Source organism: Chelonus insularis, unplaced genomic scaffold (assembly GCF_013357705.1).
Source record: "Chelonus insularis isolate UGA/USDA-ARS -01 unplaced genomic scaffold, ASM1335770v1 contig_124_pilon, whole genome shotgun sequence".
Taxonomy (NCBI): Eukaryota; Metazoa; Arthropoda; class Insecta; order Hymenoptera; family Braconidae; genus Chelonus; species Chelonus insularis.
The window spans coordinates 149742-169002 of NW_023276365.1; the positions used below are offsets into that span (position 1 = coordinate 149742).

General features: G+C 28.1%; 1 protein-coding gene and 1 non-coding gene across 3 annotated transcripts in view; one reads left to right on the top strand and one right to left on the bottom strand.

The window, feature by feature from the left end:
* Positions 1-508: 508 nt before the first annotated feature.
* Positions 509-19261, top strand: part of Rab3-GEF (Rab3 GDP-GTP exchange factor) — a 44925-nt gene continuing 26172 nt past the window's right edge. For both annotated transcript variants that reach the window (XM_035083735.1, XM_035083741.1), the window contains exons 1-10: positions 509-933; positions 1261-1429; positions 4775-4943; positions 5027-5195; positions 6181-6338; positions 7818-8115; positions 10839-11201; positions 11319-11437; positions 11985-12673; positions 12882-13117. In XM_035083735.1, the coding sequence (XP_034939626.1) occupies positions 838-933; positions 1261-1429; positions 4775-4943; positions 5027-5195; positions 6181-6338; positions 7818-8115; positions 10839-11201; positions 11319-11437; positions 11985-12673; positions 12882-13117 (2466 nt within the window). In that variant the 5' untranslated portion in view covers positions 509-837. The remainder of the gene's footprint in view (positions 934-1260; positions 1430-4774; positions 4944-5026; positions 5196-6180; positions 6339-7817; positions 8116-10838; positions 11202-11318; positions 11438-11984; positions 12674-12881; positions 13118-19261) is intronic.
* Positions 17140-17211, bottom strand: TRNAD-GUC (transfer RNA aspartic acid (anticodon GUC)). Its single transcript has one exon. It is a non-coding gene; the product is annotated as a tRNA-Asp (tRNA).

Below are 19261 nucleotides of genomic sequence, written 5' to 3' on the forward strand. Positions count from 1 at the left end.
GTCATTTTTTGATGTTCAAATAAAACTTATTTTAACTCAATTTCAGAACCAATATAAGAATCACGTATCCCTAATTTTTTGACCTATTTCTTGGAGTATCAAAGACGCAATAACAAATAGTCTGAACGCAGTGCGTTATCAACAGGAAAGTATGTATGAAACCAATAAGTAATGTTCATTATTTATAGGCTGATATAAAAGGAAAGTTCTGTATTTTATCATACAACTTTATGAATGACCTAATAATAGAAGTAATTATCATATGACATTGTTATGAGCATTTTTCATGTGAACATTAATGTTGATGTATTGTTGTAAAGTAAAGAAATTAGATTATTTGATAGAATACGTACGTGTTCACGCATAAAACATACACATAGGCAATTCTAACCTACACATGAACATATGTAAGTTGAGAATAGACCCTTAGAATGCGCGCGCTCCTGATAATATATTGAATGATTATACAGCATGTAGTCGAAACGTCAGTTTAGTGTTGTGACGACGTTCACGTTTAGTGGTTAATGATTTTTTCTGATATAAAAACTATATACATTGAAGAAAAAAGTTATTTAACTAGAAAATTTTCGCTCATAACCTTGCATACTATTTAAGAGCATTTTTATAATCTGCGAAAATTCATCATATTGATTTTTTTTTCAACCATAACACGAAATCATAATTCATTTATATAATATAATAAACGTTTCATCGGTGTATTTGGTCTTACTATAACAATATAAAGATTATTTCAACAGCATAGAGTGGCTTTTTCAACAACAATACAAATAAATATTTAAATAAAGGAAACAGAAGAAATAACGAACAAACTTCACAATGGACGGTCAAAAGAAGAATTTATGCCCACGATTGATTGATTATTTAGCAATTATTGGAACTAGAACGCAAGCTAATACTTTACCGTCAGTCCAGGTTAGATATTAAAAAATTAATTATTGAATTTTGGTAAATAATCTCGTTGAGTGGTTGGTTGGGTATTGACATTCGAAGTTTGATTTATTAGCAGGGATCTTGACATTTTTATTTCTTCAGAAATATCCTATTATTGTGAAAAAGTAATTTTTATCATTATTTGCACAAAAATCCAATAATAACTTGATTAAAAAATTTTTTTGACTGGAAAAATAAAGTTTTTGTCTCTTATTTTGTTACTGTTATTGTTTAATATATATTTTTTATTTAATAAATAATGAAGTGGAGCAAATTTTTGAATTTTCATTAAAGTATTTCATTTTTTAGATACCTGAATTGCTACGTCGATATCCAGTTGAAGACCACAAAGATTTTCCATTACCACTAGATATGGTATATTTTTGTCAGCCTGAAGGTTGTACTACTGTGGGACCGAAACATTCAGTTTTAAGGGAAACAACGTCGTTTACATTTGCACTCACTGATAAAGATTCTGGTAAGATATGATGTTGATATTCAAGTTATTTTCAGTTTGTTATGAATCCATTAAAATTATAATTGCAATAAATTATCTGTGGGTACGTATAATCATACATGGTATGTACAAATATTCAAATTTCATGAAATTAACGATAAACTTGGTATATGCAAATTAAAGGAAAATTGATAGGTGATGTCACAGTACTTGTAATTTGCTGAACTTGAAATTGCATAAAGTGAGTCAATCAAAGGGAACCGTTTTAAACAGTAAACTTGAGACGGTTTAAAAAATCACAATTAATTCTACCTTTATTCGATATAAATTTGTTTTTAAAGATAGTAAGTCTAACATGTTATTTTGTGTAAGAGACAGTCTTCCGTAAAATTTAATACCTATTGGACGGAGAGTATTTTATCTAATAAATCTATCGTAAATGAGCAATGCAATGATATCATATTCCAATTTATGAATCTTATTTGTAAGACGACAAAAAATATAAAAAAAAAAAATATTTTTAATAATCTTTAGTAGGAAAATTTAAATTAATAAGGTTTATTATACAATTTTTATCTAATTTATCTAAAACGAGATTAAATCTATAATTTTATTATTCAATTTCATGTTTCGTGAATAAGCAAATAAGTAAAAACATGGATCAATAAGTAGACACCAAAAAATATTTTTAAATTAATTATTCAACTTGGGAATGCCTTCGTGAATAGTATTGTATATTTATTTTCTAATTTAATATGAAAAAATGAACAAAAATTAGGGGAATAATTTTTCATCCATTTGAAATATTTATTTTGGATATACAAATAAACTTTACAAAACTGATTCGAGATATTTCACTACTCTTGAAACATCTCTGTTTATTCATCTCATAAATATTCACAATTGAAGAATAAAAAGGTAAAGACCACGTATAATCAAGCATAAAGAAGGTAAAAAATTTCCTCTTTGGCACCATTAATGATTGATTTTATTTTAATTTCAAATTCCTTCTGATGTTAACGGTCTGAATTTTTTTAAGAATAAATAATATGAATTGAGGAAAAATTTTATATAGTATTCTTATATATCATCAGCGAATAATTTAGTTAATTTCAAACAGATGCGCAATATATTATATATAAAATTTTCATCAAAATTTGCATAATTTTATTGATGAACAGTTTATGGTCAACTTGAATTATTCCTGCATTTTGATGTAACTTTGAAGTTTAACTTATTATTTTAATTTTAAAAGTATGTTCAACTTAGATTTATATTTTTTGAATCTTTATTTTAGACTTTTCTTTGTATAAAATATGTTTTTGATCATCATTCATAAAGATGTTAAAATGTCTCTGCTTATCATCCAAGAGCTATTAATATTTTTTATGAATTGTATAATAATTTATCATTGTACTCGCAATTTTATTCTACATTGTAATAGAAGATCCCCTTTATATTGTGTTGACATCAATAACTCATTGTTTTTTATGGCCTGACATTGTTTTCTGCACTGTCTATTTTTGTTCATTTATGTAAATCAATCTCCAAAGCTTTGACCAAAGTTTCTCACGTTCGCAGATATATTTTGGGTTGAATGTCACTAAAAATTTCCTCTATAAAAAACAAACAGCGATTAGAAATCAATAATGCTTGTAACATTTACTAAATTTTCATAAATATTTTTTTTTAAATTAATCTTTACTTTAGAAAAATACTCCATCATGACTTTCTTATCAATGATATATCTTCCCATTAATTGCCATACAAGTGCATTAATTAATTAATTAAACCTAATCAGTTTACTGTAATTTTAGAATACATATTGCTGTATACACAAAGTGGTTGTGTAGGTGTTCATAGTTTAGATAAATCCATTGAATTAAATGGCGATAATAGCAATTAGTGTTTAGATGAGTAATTATACCGCTTAATGGTGATGTAGAAAAACGATATAATGCAGTGAACCGACTCACTATGCTTTATAATAATTATTTTATTACGTATCATACGTTTGATATTTTACCCTTTAATAATAATACAAGAAACTTAAAATAAAATCTATCAAAAGGTTAAATTAGTTACGAAAGTTGAAAGAAGCTATTTAAATTATTATAATAACATAAAACAAACATCACTGCATTGGATCAATAAAATTATCATAAATATTTTAATTAATTATTTTATATAAAAACGCACAGTCATGCTATTAATCATTCAAAATATATTAAAAGATAATTATCATGGATAATAGACAAAGGTATAGTTGTAAGAATTTGTAAAAAAAGCTCAAACAAACGTATATCATCTCTTTGTTTTTGAATAGAATATGTCAGTTTTCCACTGTCTGCAAATGACAAAAGCAATTTTGATTGTTCTATTCTCATAATATGATATAATATATTATATTTGTCATAAATATGATGTACGCAAGTAATTTCGTTGCTAAAAATTTAAAATTCACACAAGGTCAAATTTATTTTTTGGATATGAAAATATCTGAGTGTACGTGACTTTTTGTATTTACATTTGAGACGCATTTTTTGTTTGAGACAAGGGCGTTTACCAATTTTTTACATTTAATGTTGGTATCATTGATTTAGGTGGATTACATATGTAGATCATTTTTCAAGCGTCTTATGAATGCCTTGTAATTTTTTCTTTTACGGCATTATAATTAATAATATTTATTTTATTGAACCAAATTGAAGTAATAGAGTGGGTAGTTTCTCTGAAACAAGATGAAGTTTGAGGTGACTAGCGACCTTTGTGCCATTTATAGTCAAAATCAATTAAGGAGATTCAAGTAGGAGCATAATACAACCTGATGGAGAGTTTACTCAAAGCTTTCTCCTATTCTCCCTTAGAACATAATTAAAAGTTGTACATAATAGGATTGTATTTTATAATTCTTTCATACAAACTATTTGTTTATCATAATGGATTATTCATGCAGTTTTAAGCTTATTGGTAACAAATATTCATAAATACTGGATTGTAAGTATCTAAAAATTGAATTTGATGATATATTAGTTTATAAAAGGTATTGTAAGATGTAATACAGTTACGTAAACGGTTTTATGAAAATTATATACTTGAAAAATAGGGCGTAATAATTTTGAGTATTTATAGTGAAGTTAATGAATAAATAATTATTAGAGAATAAACTATTTATTCATGAAAACAGATGTTACTTATCAGAAGAGAAAAATTGAAACAAAAAAAATATCTACTAAAATACATTTGGTACGATAAATCTAAAATTTATGTCTCTTTAGATCTTTATGGATAAAGTTTATAATACGAGAAATATGCAAATCAAAATAAAAAGCTTTACTATATCGTGACAATGTTTTTATGTTTTAGGTAAAACGCGTTACGGCACATGTGTAAATTTTTATCGGCCAGTTGAACGAATTTCAATACCATCCACGGGCTCAAGTGTTACTGTAAAAAAGGATAAGCATTGTATGAAATTAGCAAAAGATGGATGGCGTAAAAGTATGGAGCGTAGTACAGATTCTGCATTTTCAAGGTAAAATAATTTACTTTTCTTAAATTATTCTTTTAAAATAAATAAATAATGTAAACTAACAATGATAAATGTGATACTTATAGTGATCAACGAAGCTGTACAGTTGGTCCTAGTGATTCTGAACGAGACTTGCAGAATAAAGAATTAGAAACAACCTCAACACGTACACATTTAGGAGTTAATGTACCAAGTGGTGATAGCGAAAGCGGCGAAAGTCATTTATTATCTCCGAAATCAATTCGACGATATCATGTAAGAAAAATTTATTGCCTACACGTTTCTAAGACTTGAGTGTGGCGCTTTTTTTTTCAAGATAAAATGGAAAAATCCTGTAAAGTTCTAAGATAGCTTCACCAGTTGGTTGCACTTTATTGTCCTAGTAGCAAAGACATTTATTATAAGCTCTACGAATAGTGTGGTAGTGGATCAAACTATAAATATGTTTAGATTTTTAAAAAAATCGTGTTTAGAAATTTATTTGGACAGTTGTTATTGCTTCAATGAATTTTTATAAAATTTATTTTAAATTGTTAATAACTCTCAATTAAATAGGTAAAAGTATGCCGGTATATTTTTAACATAAAATTTAAATTTTCAAAAATTAAAAGTATATGGAAATCTGTGAAACATAATAATGAAAATTTTTGCTTCATCAAAACTTTTGTCTGGTTTCCTAGCAACGAACATATTCATATGCTCATCATATTATTTTTCCTCATATTTTTTATTCTATATCAACTTTTAAATGTCTATATAAAAATGATTATAGGTATTAACATAGCTTTTTTTGCTTCTGAAGCATATGTGAAACGTATTTATTAAAAAAAAAACCTACGAATACCTATAACTAGGATACTGGCCGTAACTTGATCCACTACCTTTATGCATTAAAACAGCATTTCTGGTTTGCGGAAAATAAAAAAAGAAAAAAAGCAAGATATTCCTTTGATGCTCAGAGCAATTTTGACGTAAATAATATTATTCACGTCATTAATTTTATAATAAGTGTCAGGCAAAGAGACGCAAACCACTGGTAAATTTACTTTTTTTTTTTTTGAACAAAATTTAAATAATAGAGTAAATAATAATGTTGAAGTTATTATAAAGAATTTTATTTAATCACGATTAAAGTAAATTTTATTGAATATGATAAAAATATTTTCGCTGTTTTAAAAACTAAAAATAAAATATGAACAAGATAATAATGTTTTATATTGATAAAAAATGTTTGTTTCAGAAATCACGGAATTATTCTCTAACATCATTATGTATTGTTTCTCATCACCCATTTTTCTCACGATTCCGTGAATGTCTATCAATTCTAAAAAAATTAATTGACGCTTGCAACGATAATTTATCATCCCAAAAAATTGGTGGATCTCGACTCACTCATAGGTGAGTAAATGGATCTTAAACGATTGTATAAACACGTTTAATTAAATGATGTTATTTAATTTTAACATACGTAAACTAAAGTCTCAACTGGTTTGTTGACTTGTTTACGTTGATTTTTGTAACCGAGTCTATAAATGTGGTATTAACAATTCGATAAATGATCCAGTTGTCATCAAGTTTTTACAACACATGATACCATGTTACACCTGTCCATGGTACTGTAAAGTAAATGTAGTGAATAGAGTAAATATAAATTCAAATAATGTAAATAAAATAAAAGTAAACAGTATGTGTTATAAATATAAAAAAAAGTAAAGCAAGTCGGAGAATTTTCACCTCTACCGTGAGGATAATAACATTTACAACAATTTACAAGTAGCAAATGGGTTTCGTTCGAGCCCATAAATTTGTGCTGAAATTGTACATCCCACTGGAGTGTGTTCTATCCTAGCAAGTCCGGTAAAATTTACTCACGTTTATTTGTCCAAGTAAATCACATAGAATGTTGAACTGTCAAAAAAGGGATACGTTATTTATTTATTAACATGATAACCGTTTATCTTATTCTGTATTAAAAAATCATCATTTTCACATGACTGATATTGTCAAATTATTGAATGTTTGCTTTAACAGCTCTGTTTCATGACCAAAAATAAGAGAAACAATTGTTGAACATTTTTTTTTATTGTCTATAAATTCTATTGTCAAACATTTAAACAATTAGTTTATAAAAGGGTATCAATTATTTAAATAGGCTATCGCTATATTGTTTATAAACTGACAATGAATGAAAAAAATTATTATTGAACAACAGAAACACTGTTGTGAATTATTTTTTTATCAAAATTTTTTTTGTGATAGTCCACCAAAATTATTTTTAAAACTAATGAATTATATTGTTTTTAATTGAGAGAAAAATTCTTGAATATCGTATACAATTTGTTTTGTTCAAAATATGTTGGATTTACCTAAATATAGGGTTATTTATATCCAAAAAATTTTTCCATACATATATGTATCTTCGTATAATCTGATAATTTATTTAGGGAAAAAGTAACAGGCTAGCTGCCATATTTATTTTGACTTATATTAATTCGGCTCTCGTTACCTTTGAAGATTTAATTTTTTTAAATAAGCTTACCTATCTAACGAAACAAAAATACACACTTCATTGTTAAAATAAATTTTTATCTTCTCGTATAAAACGTGCATTCTATCTGCTGATGACTCATAATTATTTTTTTATTTAAATTTATTGATTTTTTAGATTATTTGAACAATGCATATTCATGACGACATAATATGTGCAAAAAAGTTGTAAGAGCTATTTAAAAAACTCGGTATATTCATGACGTACTTCGTTTTTTAAAAGTTGAATTTTTTTTTTCACTCATACATTTGATAGAGTTTATCACTATAATTTTTTAGAGAGTATATTAAAAAAGAAATAATAACTATTGCGATATATATTTTTTACAGAGAATCTGTTTGGACATTATTGACTTCACATGGCGCACAAGGGACATCGTCGCTTGTGTTGCATGATGTTCGGGAGATTGAAACATGGATTTTACGGTTGCTCAGCGCTCCAGTTCCAATTCCCAACAAAACACGAGTTGAAGTTGATATTTTATCGCCGTGCATTCAACCTTTATGTTTTGCGCTTCCTGATCATACACGATTTTCCCTCGTGGATTTCCCACTTCATCTACCTTTAGAACTGTTGGGCGTCGATGTATGTCTGAGAGTTCTTACTTTAATTCTATTGGAAAACAAGGTGAGAATAACAAAATAATAATAATAGTATCAAAAGTAAATAAAACATAAGCTTTATGTGGATTACTAAAAATATAAAAGTTTGTTTATTCACTTAAATATTGCCAAAAAGAGATAAAAAAACTACCAAAAAAAAATCAGTTTTTTCGGCTCTTATTTATTCTTTAGACTATAAATTTAAGAGATTTATTTGTTGATAAAAGTAGCAAGTAAAAATTGTCTGAGTTTGTTTTTGTAAGTAACAATTAACTTGAAATGTTTGAACATAAGTTTCTTTAAAATCATTCAGTTTATCAATTTAAGAATATTTATTTAAACTATTGTTCTCAAATTGTTTTAATTTCTTTAATTTATATTGATGTGAACAATTGTATTTTACAATTAAATATTTTATCTGTATCAAATCTTTCAAATACTTGGAGAATTTGTTTAATCGTCTATCAACGAGTCTGTTTGCCTCATATTTGATTCCATTCATTAAAAATTCACTGAACACAAGCGCTACATTTGCTTTACATAAAGACTAACATTTATTCCAACGAAATATTCTAAAACTGATCTTCTGAAAGTGTGTACAATAAAGAAGCAGGAATAATTTTATTATGTTTTATGATACTTTTATTTCTCAATTTAATAGCTACTTGTATGCCTTTTAACAACAAATAAAACTTTTGTTAACGCGTCATCGTTTAAATAGGATAGAAAACGATAGAAAAATCTTTTTAAAAAATTGAAACAATTGACGTTGAATGTATCTTTCTTTACACTTGTCGGTTGAACGAGTGTCTATTTAATACAAGGGTTTTAAAGCCATTTTTTATCTCGACAAAAGTCAATGAATAAAAGTTGTAATAAAAGCTTCTGAATAATATCTACTCGTTTACAACAAAAAATCTAAACTGGTGAGGTAGTATGGTTATACTAGTGTCAATAACATTTATTATTCTCATTGGATCATAACTCGTTTAACTAAAATGATTTCATTCTAGAGACTATAATTTAATGGATGAATTGCAATTGACATAGCAATTTATCAAAAGAAATAACAATCAATAGGATGTTGAATAACAGTGAATAAAATACAATAATTTGCACGATCGACGTCAAGCATCAGGACTGGTTATGGGGAGTTGGCTAGGGTGAGAGAGTTTGGAATTGAAAGGGATGTGCGGGGTTGAAAGGGAACAGTGTGAGTTTAGGAGGGGGAAGGTGCGGATTAAAAGGGAAAAGTCAATGCTTCCGTGATTTGAGAATAGTTTGGCGCGTGCTCTGTACATCATGAGAGAGAAAATTGAATAAAAGGAGTTAAATCAAAAGCGAAAGAGAAAATATTCATGTATTTGGTGCTGTTAAAGGGCTTTAAATACCATACCATTTGTATGAGCAATTAGTTATCACACTTCAAACCTTGTTTACTTGTAATGATGCTCATATACTAGATCATTTGTCGCAAACATCTCCAGACGATTTTGGATTATCTGATGAAAATTTGCAATTACCATTAATCGTTCGCATGACAAATCACCCGATGTGTGCCACATCGTCAGATTTGAGGCTTACGCAATAGATAGCATAGCCCAATTGTCTCTGCTTGATGGATTCCTTGCTGAGTCCAATGATGTTCAAGATGACTAGGCTTTGCTTCCAACCAATAGCAATAGAGTACAGTTCTATGTCAGTGCTGCAGTAGAGTATTTCTTTTTTTTTTACCCGATTGCACTGACTGAAGAGGGTGAATGTTCGAGAGAATATGTATGTAGATGGATATGTTTGTAGGTTACAGACCAAAAAGCTCGACTAATTTTGATGAATGGAGTGTTGAGATATACATCTTAAATCAAATATGACTGACATTTAATGTTGAGTAATTTTTTGCTACATATCTAATTAGCAAGTTTTATAGGAGATTCCGGTTTATAACATGGTTAAATTATTTGTTTCAAGAGCTTGAATATATATAATAATGTATTCATAAATTTATATCTGGTTTTTTTATTGAATTTAATAAGCAGTAAATCTTCACATATGATTTATGAGAACAAGTAAAATAGTCTTGAGGTTTTGTTAAAACATGTAGAGCTTTTGTTTTAATTATTTAGTTTATTTATTCGTTATTTCTTTATTTTTAACTTCTATTGTTAGAGCGAAAATTATGATATTCAAATGAAAAGTGTTGAATATTTTATTATAATAATAATAATTATTTTGGAGGGAAATATCTCTATTTCTAAAATTAAATTTTACTTTGTTTAATAAGTATTTATATAATTAGAGAAAGGTTTTAATCATAACGTCATTGAAGAACTTAATGTAAGGAGTAAAAACAGTGCCAAAACTTTGCTTAAACAACTGATGTTGTATTAATTTGATGTTGAGTACTCCATTCTGATTGATATACGATATTTGAAGTTTAAGTCATGGTGTTTGTTAACTTTGGCATTTCGATAATAAGTTTTAAAGTTAAGTTTAAGGGGTTTTATAACTTGTGCATGCTTATGATAAATTATTAAGTGTTTCCTAACTTTAGTAATTTCGTGATCAGTTAGGGAATTAAATTCAGGTGTTTATGGCAACTTTACTAGTCCTAAGAAGAAGAGAATTTATGATTTGATCGATTTTTTTTCAATTTACATTTTTTTTTTAAGAAGGGGGGAAAAAAATTTATTATTATACCTTTCTAGAGCCAGGATAATGTATTTTAAATGTAATTTTTTTTTGTTTCAGGTTGTTCTACAGTCTCGGGATTATAATGCTTTATCGATGTCAGTAATGGCGTTTGTAACAATGATTTATCCTTTAGAATACATGTTTCCAACAATTCCATTATTACCAACTTGCATGGCTTGTGCGGAACAAGTACTGTTGGCGCCTACACCATTTGTAATTGGCATCCCCGCGTCATTCTTAGTATACAAAAAATCCTTTAAAATGCCAGAGGACATTTGGTTCGTTGATTTAGACAGTGGTAAAATACATTCATCAACTGGCAGAGATGCAGTTATCCCGGCATTCCCAGAACCAGAAGGAACAATATTAAAAAATCAATTAAAACAAACTATGCAACAAATGGATCAAGCTGGTTTCAATGTAATTATTTTAGCATTTATTATTTTGTATTCTAGTTTGAATAATTGAATAATTAATTATTGTTCTTTTACCGGTCCATACGTTGCATTGAGAGATGAGGTTTTGTTTGAATTTCAGATGATAACAAATGCAGCAGAAACTCATCAAATGAAATCGAAGTCTTCTATGTCTCCACTATCTGGATTGCAGCCTAATAGTCGTAGAGAAAGTACCGCATCACATTATTCAAACCTTAGGTATGTAAAATTTTACGATAGTATAAGATCCTATCTTATGGCACCAGGATTTTATTGAACTTTACAAATTCTTACGATTAAGAAAAAAAATTGGGGATTTTACTAGTGTTTTTATTTGACAGCTTAGAATTTATAAGAAATTTTAGTTTTTAATAATGATATTAACTTTGTTTATTGCACATAATTTTCATCATTCTTTCAATATTCTTATTTCCTTGACTTTAAAATTATTTATATGAAATTCGATAGTTATTTTTGTTTTTTTTTTTTTTTAATTTCTGTGTAAATAATTTATTGCAGTTTTTATAAGTATGTCAATTAATCCTCACTGATAATTTTAAAGAAAAAATATTTAGTTTCTTTCATTAAATACTTGAGGTAGAAATTGCCACTTCTACTTATCTTTATTGTCTTTAAAAAAACATTTATTATGTAGTTAAACTTAAGGATCATGAGCCATAAAATGAACCTACATATCTTTTTGTTCTTATTTGCTTGCATCAGACTTCTGTATTCATTATCGTTCATACTCTAACATTTTTTTCAGTGTTGCTTCTTCCACACGTGCCAGATCGAGTGTTGACTATGGTAATTCGACCCAGTGCAGTCCCCAGAGTTCACCAGGAAAGTCAATAACATCGAGTCCAAGTCGTACTTTTTACAATACTCCCTCGGTAGTAAAACCGGCCAACCAATCAGCCTACAATCCTTTAATTTATGACAATAATGTAGACTCTGTAGATATTGCAATTCGAGTTGCGATGGTTAAATTTTTCAATTCGCAAAATATTTTAGCGAATTTCACCGAACATACACGTACATTGAGGTTATATCCAAGGCCAGTGGTAGCATTTCAAATAAATTCATTTTTAAGATCTCGCCCGAGAACGAATGAATTTTTGGATAAATTCGCACGTACTCAAGCGGTTGAATTTTTGGCTGAATGGTCATTGACTCCAAATAATGTAGCTTTTTTACGTGTTCAAACTGGAGTTTATGATCCTGCGCAAATTGGTGACAAACCTCGATGGTTCGCCGATTCATTAGAAGCAATTAACTTTCCAGTATGGAATCCATCGAGCTCTCTAGTTAATGCTATCAAAGCCATGGAAGAACTAGAGACTCAACCGACTGATGAAAGTGGATCTGATTCTGAAGATGCAGAGAGCACCAGTTCCTCATACTCTTCATTATCTGACTTTGTATCAGAAATGGTCTCATCTGATTTATCACCAAGTAAGTATGATAGTAAATTCTTTTACAAAAATCTTTATTTTTTTTCTTTCAAATGAAATGATATAATGATTTGTAATGCAGTTTGACATAATTGAAAGAAAAATTAAAACTTGTCCTTGAGACCTTGAATTGGCTTATCTTGGCCCAGAAACTTACTTTTACGGGTCACTAGAATTTATTTAAATTATATTTACTATTTTTGTTTCAGGTTACAACGGGGCAAAAATGACTCAACAGATATTACTTACAATAGATTCGAAGACAATTTATAATCCTCCGGAAACATTGCAGTATCCTGAAATCCTGGAAGATTGTCAAGCTCGTCCCGACAGTCCAGTTAGTACATCATCTAGTCATAGTGATTTAAGCAGTTCTAGTCTTAATCGGGACTCGGAACTTGAACTCAATCCCAAGGATAACAATGATTTTCAATTCAACAAAATGGTAAGTATCATAATTAATTTTCTTAATTACAATAGTAGATGAAAATAAGAAGCTTATGATATAACTTTATCATAAGTCATCTTAAGATGAATTGCGTATTGACGTTGAATTGTTGAATTAAAAATGATCACAGATAGAAATAAAAACCATCACTTTTTTTTCTATCAATTTAATCAGGCTTTTAGAAAAGCAGGAAGATTGTGATTTAAAAAAAAATTAATTTTATAAAACAGCTGGCAGAATAAAAAATTTCTCGTTTTTGAAAAAGGCTTAAAAAATTTTTTTAAAGCTTCTTAAAAGTTATTAAATACATTTTTTTATCTTGATAAGTTATTTCGATAATGTGAATAGTCCATAAATACTATCATTTAGTTTTATGAAGCAGAATGTTCAAATATAAAAGTTAAATTAAATTTCGTAACTAAAGTAAAAAAATTTCGTTTTAAATTCTAGATTATTATATAGTAAATTAAATTTGAAGGATTTGATTAACTTTGAAAAAACTTGTTATCTTTCATTTATCAGAATTTAAACTGATGCTATTATCGGACACCTTTTTAATAAATTAGATAAATCAGGCGGTTTTCTCTGATACTGAACAGCTAAGTAAATCAGTTTATGCTCATCAAATCCAATTGGGGGGAAAAAATTTTCTTTTATTCAAAGTAGATAAAACAAAGACTTTAAGCATATTAGACATTAAAAAAATTATTTTAATGAAAAAAAGTAGAAGATATTTCATATTTATTAATGTACAAACATCATTCAACAGTTGGTGATCTCGAGTTAACTTGATTAAACGATAATAGCATATTTGTGCAAATGAAAATCTTTGAACCATGGGTTAATTATCATAATTATCACCCTGTAATCTATTTTATCATCAATATCAATTACATTCGATTATTAACGTTTAAACTTGACTTCTCCAAAAATACTTAATTATCGTGACACAAACATCAGCTGCTAACAACATAAGTCTATAATTCTTATTTAGATAATTAACCATCAATTGATTAATTTAGAGTAGAATGAAATGATACATAAATAAATTAGATCAGTTAAATGCTGTTATGGAAGTCGTACATCCAATAAAGTTTAGATTAGAAGATGGAAATGCTAATAATTTAGGATGATTTGTGACCAATTGATATTTGGAAAATGAGCAACTGAACCATTGAATGATCAAAGCTGACAGCTTCTTGAAATTCATAAAGCCTATATTCAACAGTTGTGCTAATTTAGAAACGTGCAATGATTAAAGGGTGATGATGTCTACATATGCTCATATATGTACAGAACAACTTAATAAGAGCATCATGGAACTTTAGCTTATTGTTTCTATCCTGTACACATTCAAAGCTACTGGAACCAGTGGGCAAAATCTCTTTAGAGTGGCATTGGGATGGGCAAATGGAAGTGCAAATGGGATAAAATGAGACAAGTAATTTGATTTAGGCTTATAACGAAGAATCAATGAGGGCACGGTGTGGTAGGAATGTAGCAAGCAAAAAAAATATTTTTTTTTATTTCGTTACTTTGGAAAATTTGTTGTTTCATTATATCACACAGTAAATTTATGATCAGAACAACCTTGCTTGCATGATGTATTTACTGATGTGTTATTCTTGTTTCCCAGCGTATGGACATGTAGTTCAATGCGTGATGATGGTACATATTTATTATCGTATAATTGGAGGATATATAATTAAGTTTGATTGTCAATGTAGCCATTATAAAGTGGCCTTTGCGTACGATCAGTCTATTGGAAAATTATATTATTACTAATATTTCCTTCCACAAAATCAATAATATAATCACTTCAATACTTCCGAGATGCTATGGTGCCAGTCTTGTAAATTAAGCCTGTTAGAAAATACTTTATATTAATCTTTCTGTTGATTATTTCACATTGAATTAACTTTATAGCTAGAACTGCCCACAATGATTTTTATTTTGATAGGTTTTTTTACAACCAATTGCTGTAAGCGTTAAAATAGATTATTGGCTTGCGGTTATTGATGTAAAACTTACTCCGTATAGTTAATTGAAATGGGCGTTTTTTTTTTTTTTTAAATACAAATAAATACGTATAAATAATTTATCGTGATAAGTTTGATATTGCAAATACTGTTGTTATATTATTAAATGTTGAGGTATAATAATGACTATGTTAAAACTCATTATTTCAATTCTAATTTTACCATCAGTAGGAAATAATGGGATGGATCTTTAATTAAAAATAGTAATTTTCGTAAAAATTATGTATTTTAATATTAAATTATTAAACAAATTGTCCAGCTAATACTGTTTAAAGAGAGCGAACATTTAAAGTTTTTTAAATATTAACTAATGTCGTTTGATAATCGCATTTTTAACGACGACAAATTACAGAAAGTATTTATGAACGCATGTTATATTAGTCCAGTCAATATAGGAGACTTGGCTCCATTTGTGTTGAAAATTTTTGTACAAAGGGCAATTTTTAATTTTCTAATGTCAAAATATCCGTAATGACCTGTAGAAAAAATGTGCCCAAAAACGAAAGTGCGCTGATTTTTTTTTATATGATTTTTTCGCATTTTAGTGGTCCCGTGTATCTAAGCGAGACAGCACTATAGGCGGCACCACGCGCTAGAAAAGGACATAACTATCGGAATGTAAAAATCGTATTTTCGATAAAGAAATTGTAGTTTTCTTGTTCAATATTATTTTATTAATTATTTGATGAACAAAAAAACCTAAAAAATCATCAATTTCTTAAAGTTAGTAATTTTTTTATTTATTTATAAAAATTTGTTTCTTTATTTATGTATAAAAAATTGCTTCATTATAATTAATTTAATATTTTTTTTAATTTTTTGGGTCAAATATTTGCCTAAAATAAGTAAATAAATAATAAATGAATATAATAAATAAATGTAAATATTTTTTTATTACAATAAAAATATCAGTGCTCTTTAGTGATTTGAGTGTAACCCGGAAGGCCCATACGACTTTTAAATGGAAAGGATGAAAAGATTTTTGTGGTTTTTAAAATTAATTATTATTACTATAATTATATTAATTATAATTATTATTAAAAGATCAGGCGTGAAAATTTTGCCTTAATTGCAAAACGCAGCTAGTTAATCAGTTTTTTGATTCTGCACAAAAAATGGCTGAACTAATTTTGTAGAAAAATTAATTAGTTTTAAATTATGCATCGAATGCAATTGGTTCCATGTTGATATCTTTTTTGTTCTCAAGATAATCGAGACGAAAAATAATTTCAAATTCACATACGAATATACGTGTATACACTGGAGACTTTGAAACAAAAATCGCAAAATCCGACCCATTATAATAACTTCCTACTGGGAAGTTCAAAATGAGTCCAGTTCCAACTCTCTATAATTAATAATACTCGAGATATTTAATTGTTTACATTAAAAGTACCAGTGTTTTTTAAACAATTGATTGTAGTTCATCAACAAATAAACTTTTTGAATTTTTTTTTATAGGAAGTTACATTGATGCTAGTAATATTCAGAACAACTCGGTATTAATTAAATGCCTTTACTTTTTAAGATGAAAAATAAAAAATATATTATGACAAAATTCTATTAAATTTTCACTTTATATGTTTTGCAATGAAGTGCATAGTGCAATAAAAGTTCTGTGGATCTTATCTAAATAGTAATATTTTACGACGTCATCAAGTGAACTACTTCACCACTGTACAACGTCAAATAAACAAATAAGTCCATATAAATCGAGCCTTTTTATAAATATAATACAAAAAATTTTTATTTATTTTTATATAACTTTGATAAATTAATATTAATAATGTATTTTCCATAAATTTTAACAAATTATTGAATAACTACACCGAATAGCACTTGAAGTATAAAATAAAGACTGACGTTACACAAACTAATAAAACGGTATTAAATAAGAGATGCAAAATACTTAATTAATTAATAAAAAATTTAAAAAATATATATGTCTTTATTCATGTGAATATGATAAACTTGATAATCCTCCCCGGCGGGGAATCGAACCCCGGTCTCCCGCGTGACAGGCGGGGATACTGACCACTATACTACCGAGGATCTTGAAAAGTCTTGTAAAGAAATAAGTTTTAGTGTGCAACTGGAGGATTTAAAATACATCTAAAAACGGTTTATTCTTTATTCTATTAATATCAATTCTTTTTCTATCTTCCATTGTTCTCAAAATAAAAGCAATTGTTTATAAATAAACATCATTTATGTAAATAAATGATGAAAAATATATCTAATACTACTAACTATACATATAACACTTTAATTTTTCATTCCATAATACAAATATTACTTGATTTAAAAAAAAATTATGAAATAATACTCATTTAGCTGAATAATTTCTATTGTTAATAAACAATTAATTTATAATTTTTAGATTATAAAATATTATAATTAAATACTCTAAAAGTGTAAACTTCGTATAAATACACTTTACATATTTCATTATATTTGTTCTATCTCTTATCATTCTCAAAGTATAAACAATTGTTTAAAATATAACGTTATTTACATAATTACGTAATAAAAAATTAATCAATTAACAATATAATACATGATGCGGTAATAGAAATATGAGGTCCCTGAAAATAAGGTGTAGAAATTTTACTATTCAGATTAGGAGTATTCAATAAATAATTTATTTAAAATAATATAAATTAAACATAGCTTATTTAAGGTATAAAAATACATGAGGGAGTGCTGGCTTTGCTCGGTCAAACTCGGTTTCTTCGAGCTCACTCGAATAAGAGCATCAATCTCTTTCTCACTCGGCTAAACTCGGAAAAGCCGAAGGTGTGCTTCACTTTGGGATCCAACGGAATAGTCTCATTCACTATTGGTCAAATTTTCTGTATAGGTCGTGATTAAAAGACTTTTACTTCAAGAAATGGCTAGATCGAATTTGATCAATGATGTTAAAATTTTGAAATTATCATGATAGGTAATGCATTACGGGTATTGTTACCTTGATTTAGAGTGAATAAATTGAGTATATCACTGCCAAATTATAGAAACAAATAAAATAAATACTGTACCCTGTTGTAAATTATCTTCATTGTCAAGAGACGTTGATAAGATATTAGTGCTCTTCATAACACATCTGGAATCAAAAATCATGCTGGTGATAAATTCGATAAACTCACAATGAAATTGATTTCTAATGAGTATGTAAATCAACTCATTTTGCCACATTGAATTTAAGACTCTTTCGACATTTAATAATATGACTTCAACTATATTTTTAATTGCAAGTTGACTGTTGATAATATTTAGCACCACGTGGACATGTTGTTAAATAGATCAGCATGTTCATACTTTCTTGGTACGATCATTTGAATTTTTTCTTGCTTTAGAGCAGCACATGGTCAATGATACCTTTTTAGGTAAACCTAGTTGACAAAGAGTTTAGTACGGATTGGCAGTGTCCATCTTGTAAGCTTTTCTTCTGACCACTGCTTGTTCATTCATCCATTAATACTCAAACCGAATTTGGTACACAGAAAATAAGATTAAGTGAAAATTAACCTGCCATGCAGGGTAATCGTGGTACACTGCACAAAGAGAGTAAGATTCAACCTGAAAGATTATATAATTTGTCTTCCTACTTTGTACAAATCCCTATTTTGTAGGGTATGTTGTAGTGCCTTTGAAGAGTCAATTTTGATATTTTGATGCAATGAATCACGACTTTTTACTACGGAAGGGTAATTTTTCCTGATCCTCTTTTCTTTACTACAAGTTATATAGCACTGAGATATTATGAAGATTTTAAAATACTATGGTTTATGGTATCCTTTAACACCTGATGTTATTATCTCTTCTTTGGTAAAGGAGTTGAGTTTGATTATAGTTAATGATTTTACTGAATCCAACGTAAGTCTTTATTGAGCCTAAGCGGGAAACAATCGATTCTCGGCACGTTAGCTTTGTCGTATAAGCTTAATTGCTCTAATTCATAGCATAATCAGTGCCATGACGCTTTTAAAGATTGAGCGAGGCTTGCAAGCGAGTACGTTCCATCGCTCTACTTGGGCAGGCATATGTGATTAAAGGCCGAACGAGCCGCAAATAACGAATTACTTTGGTTCTCTTGGAGATG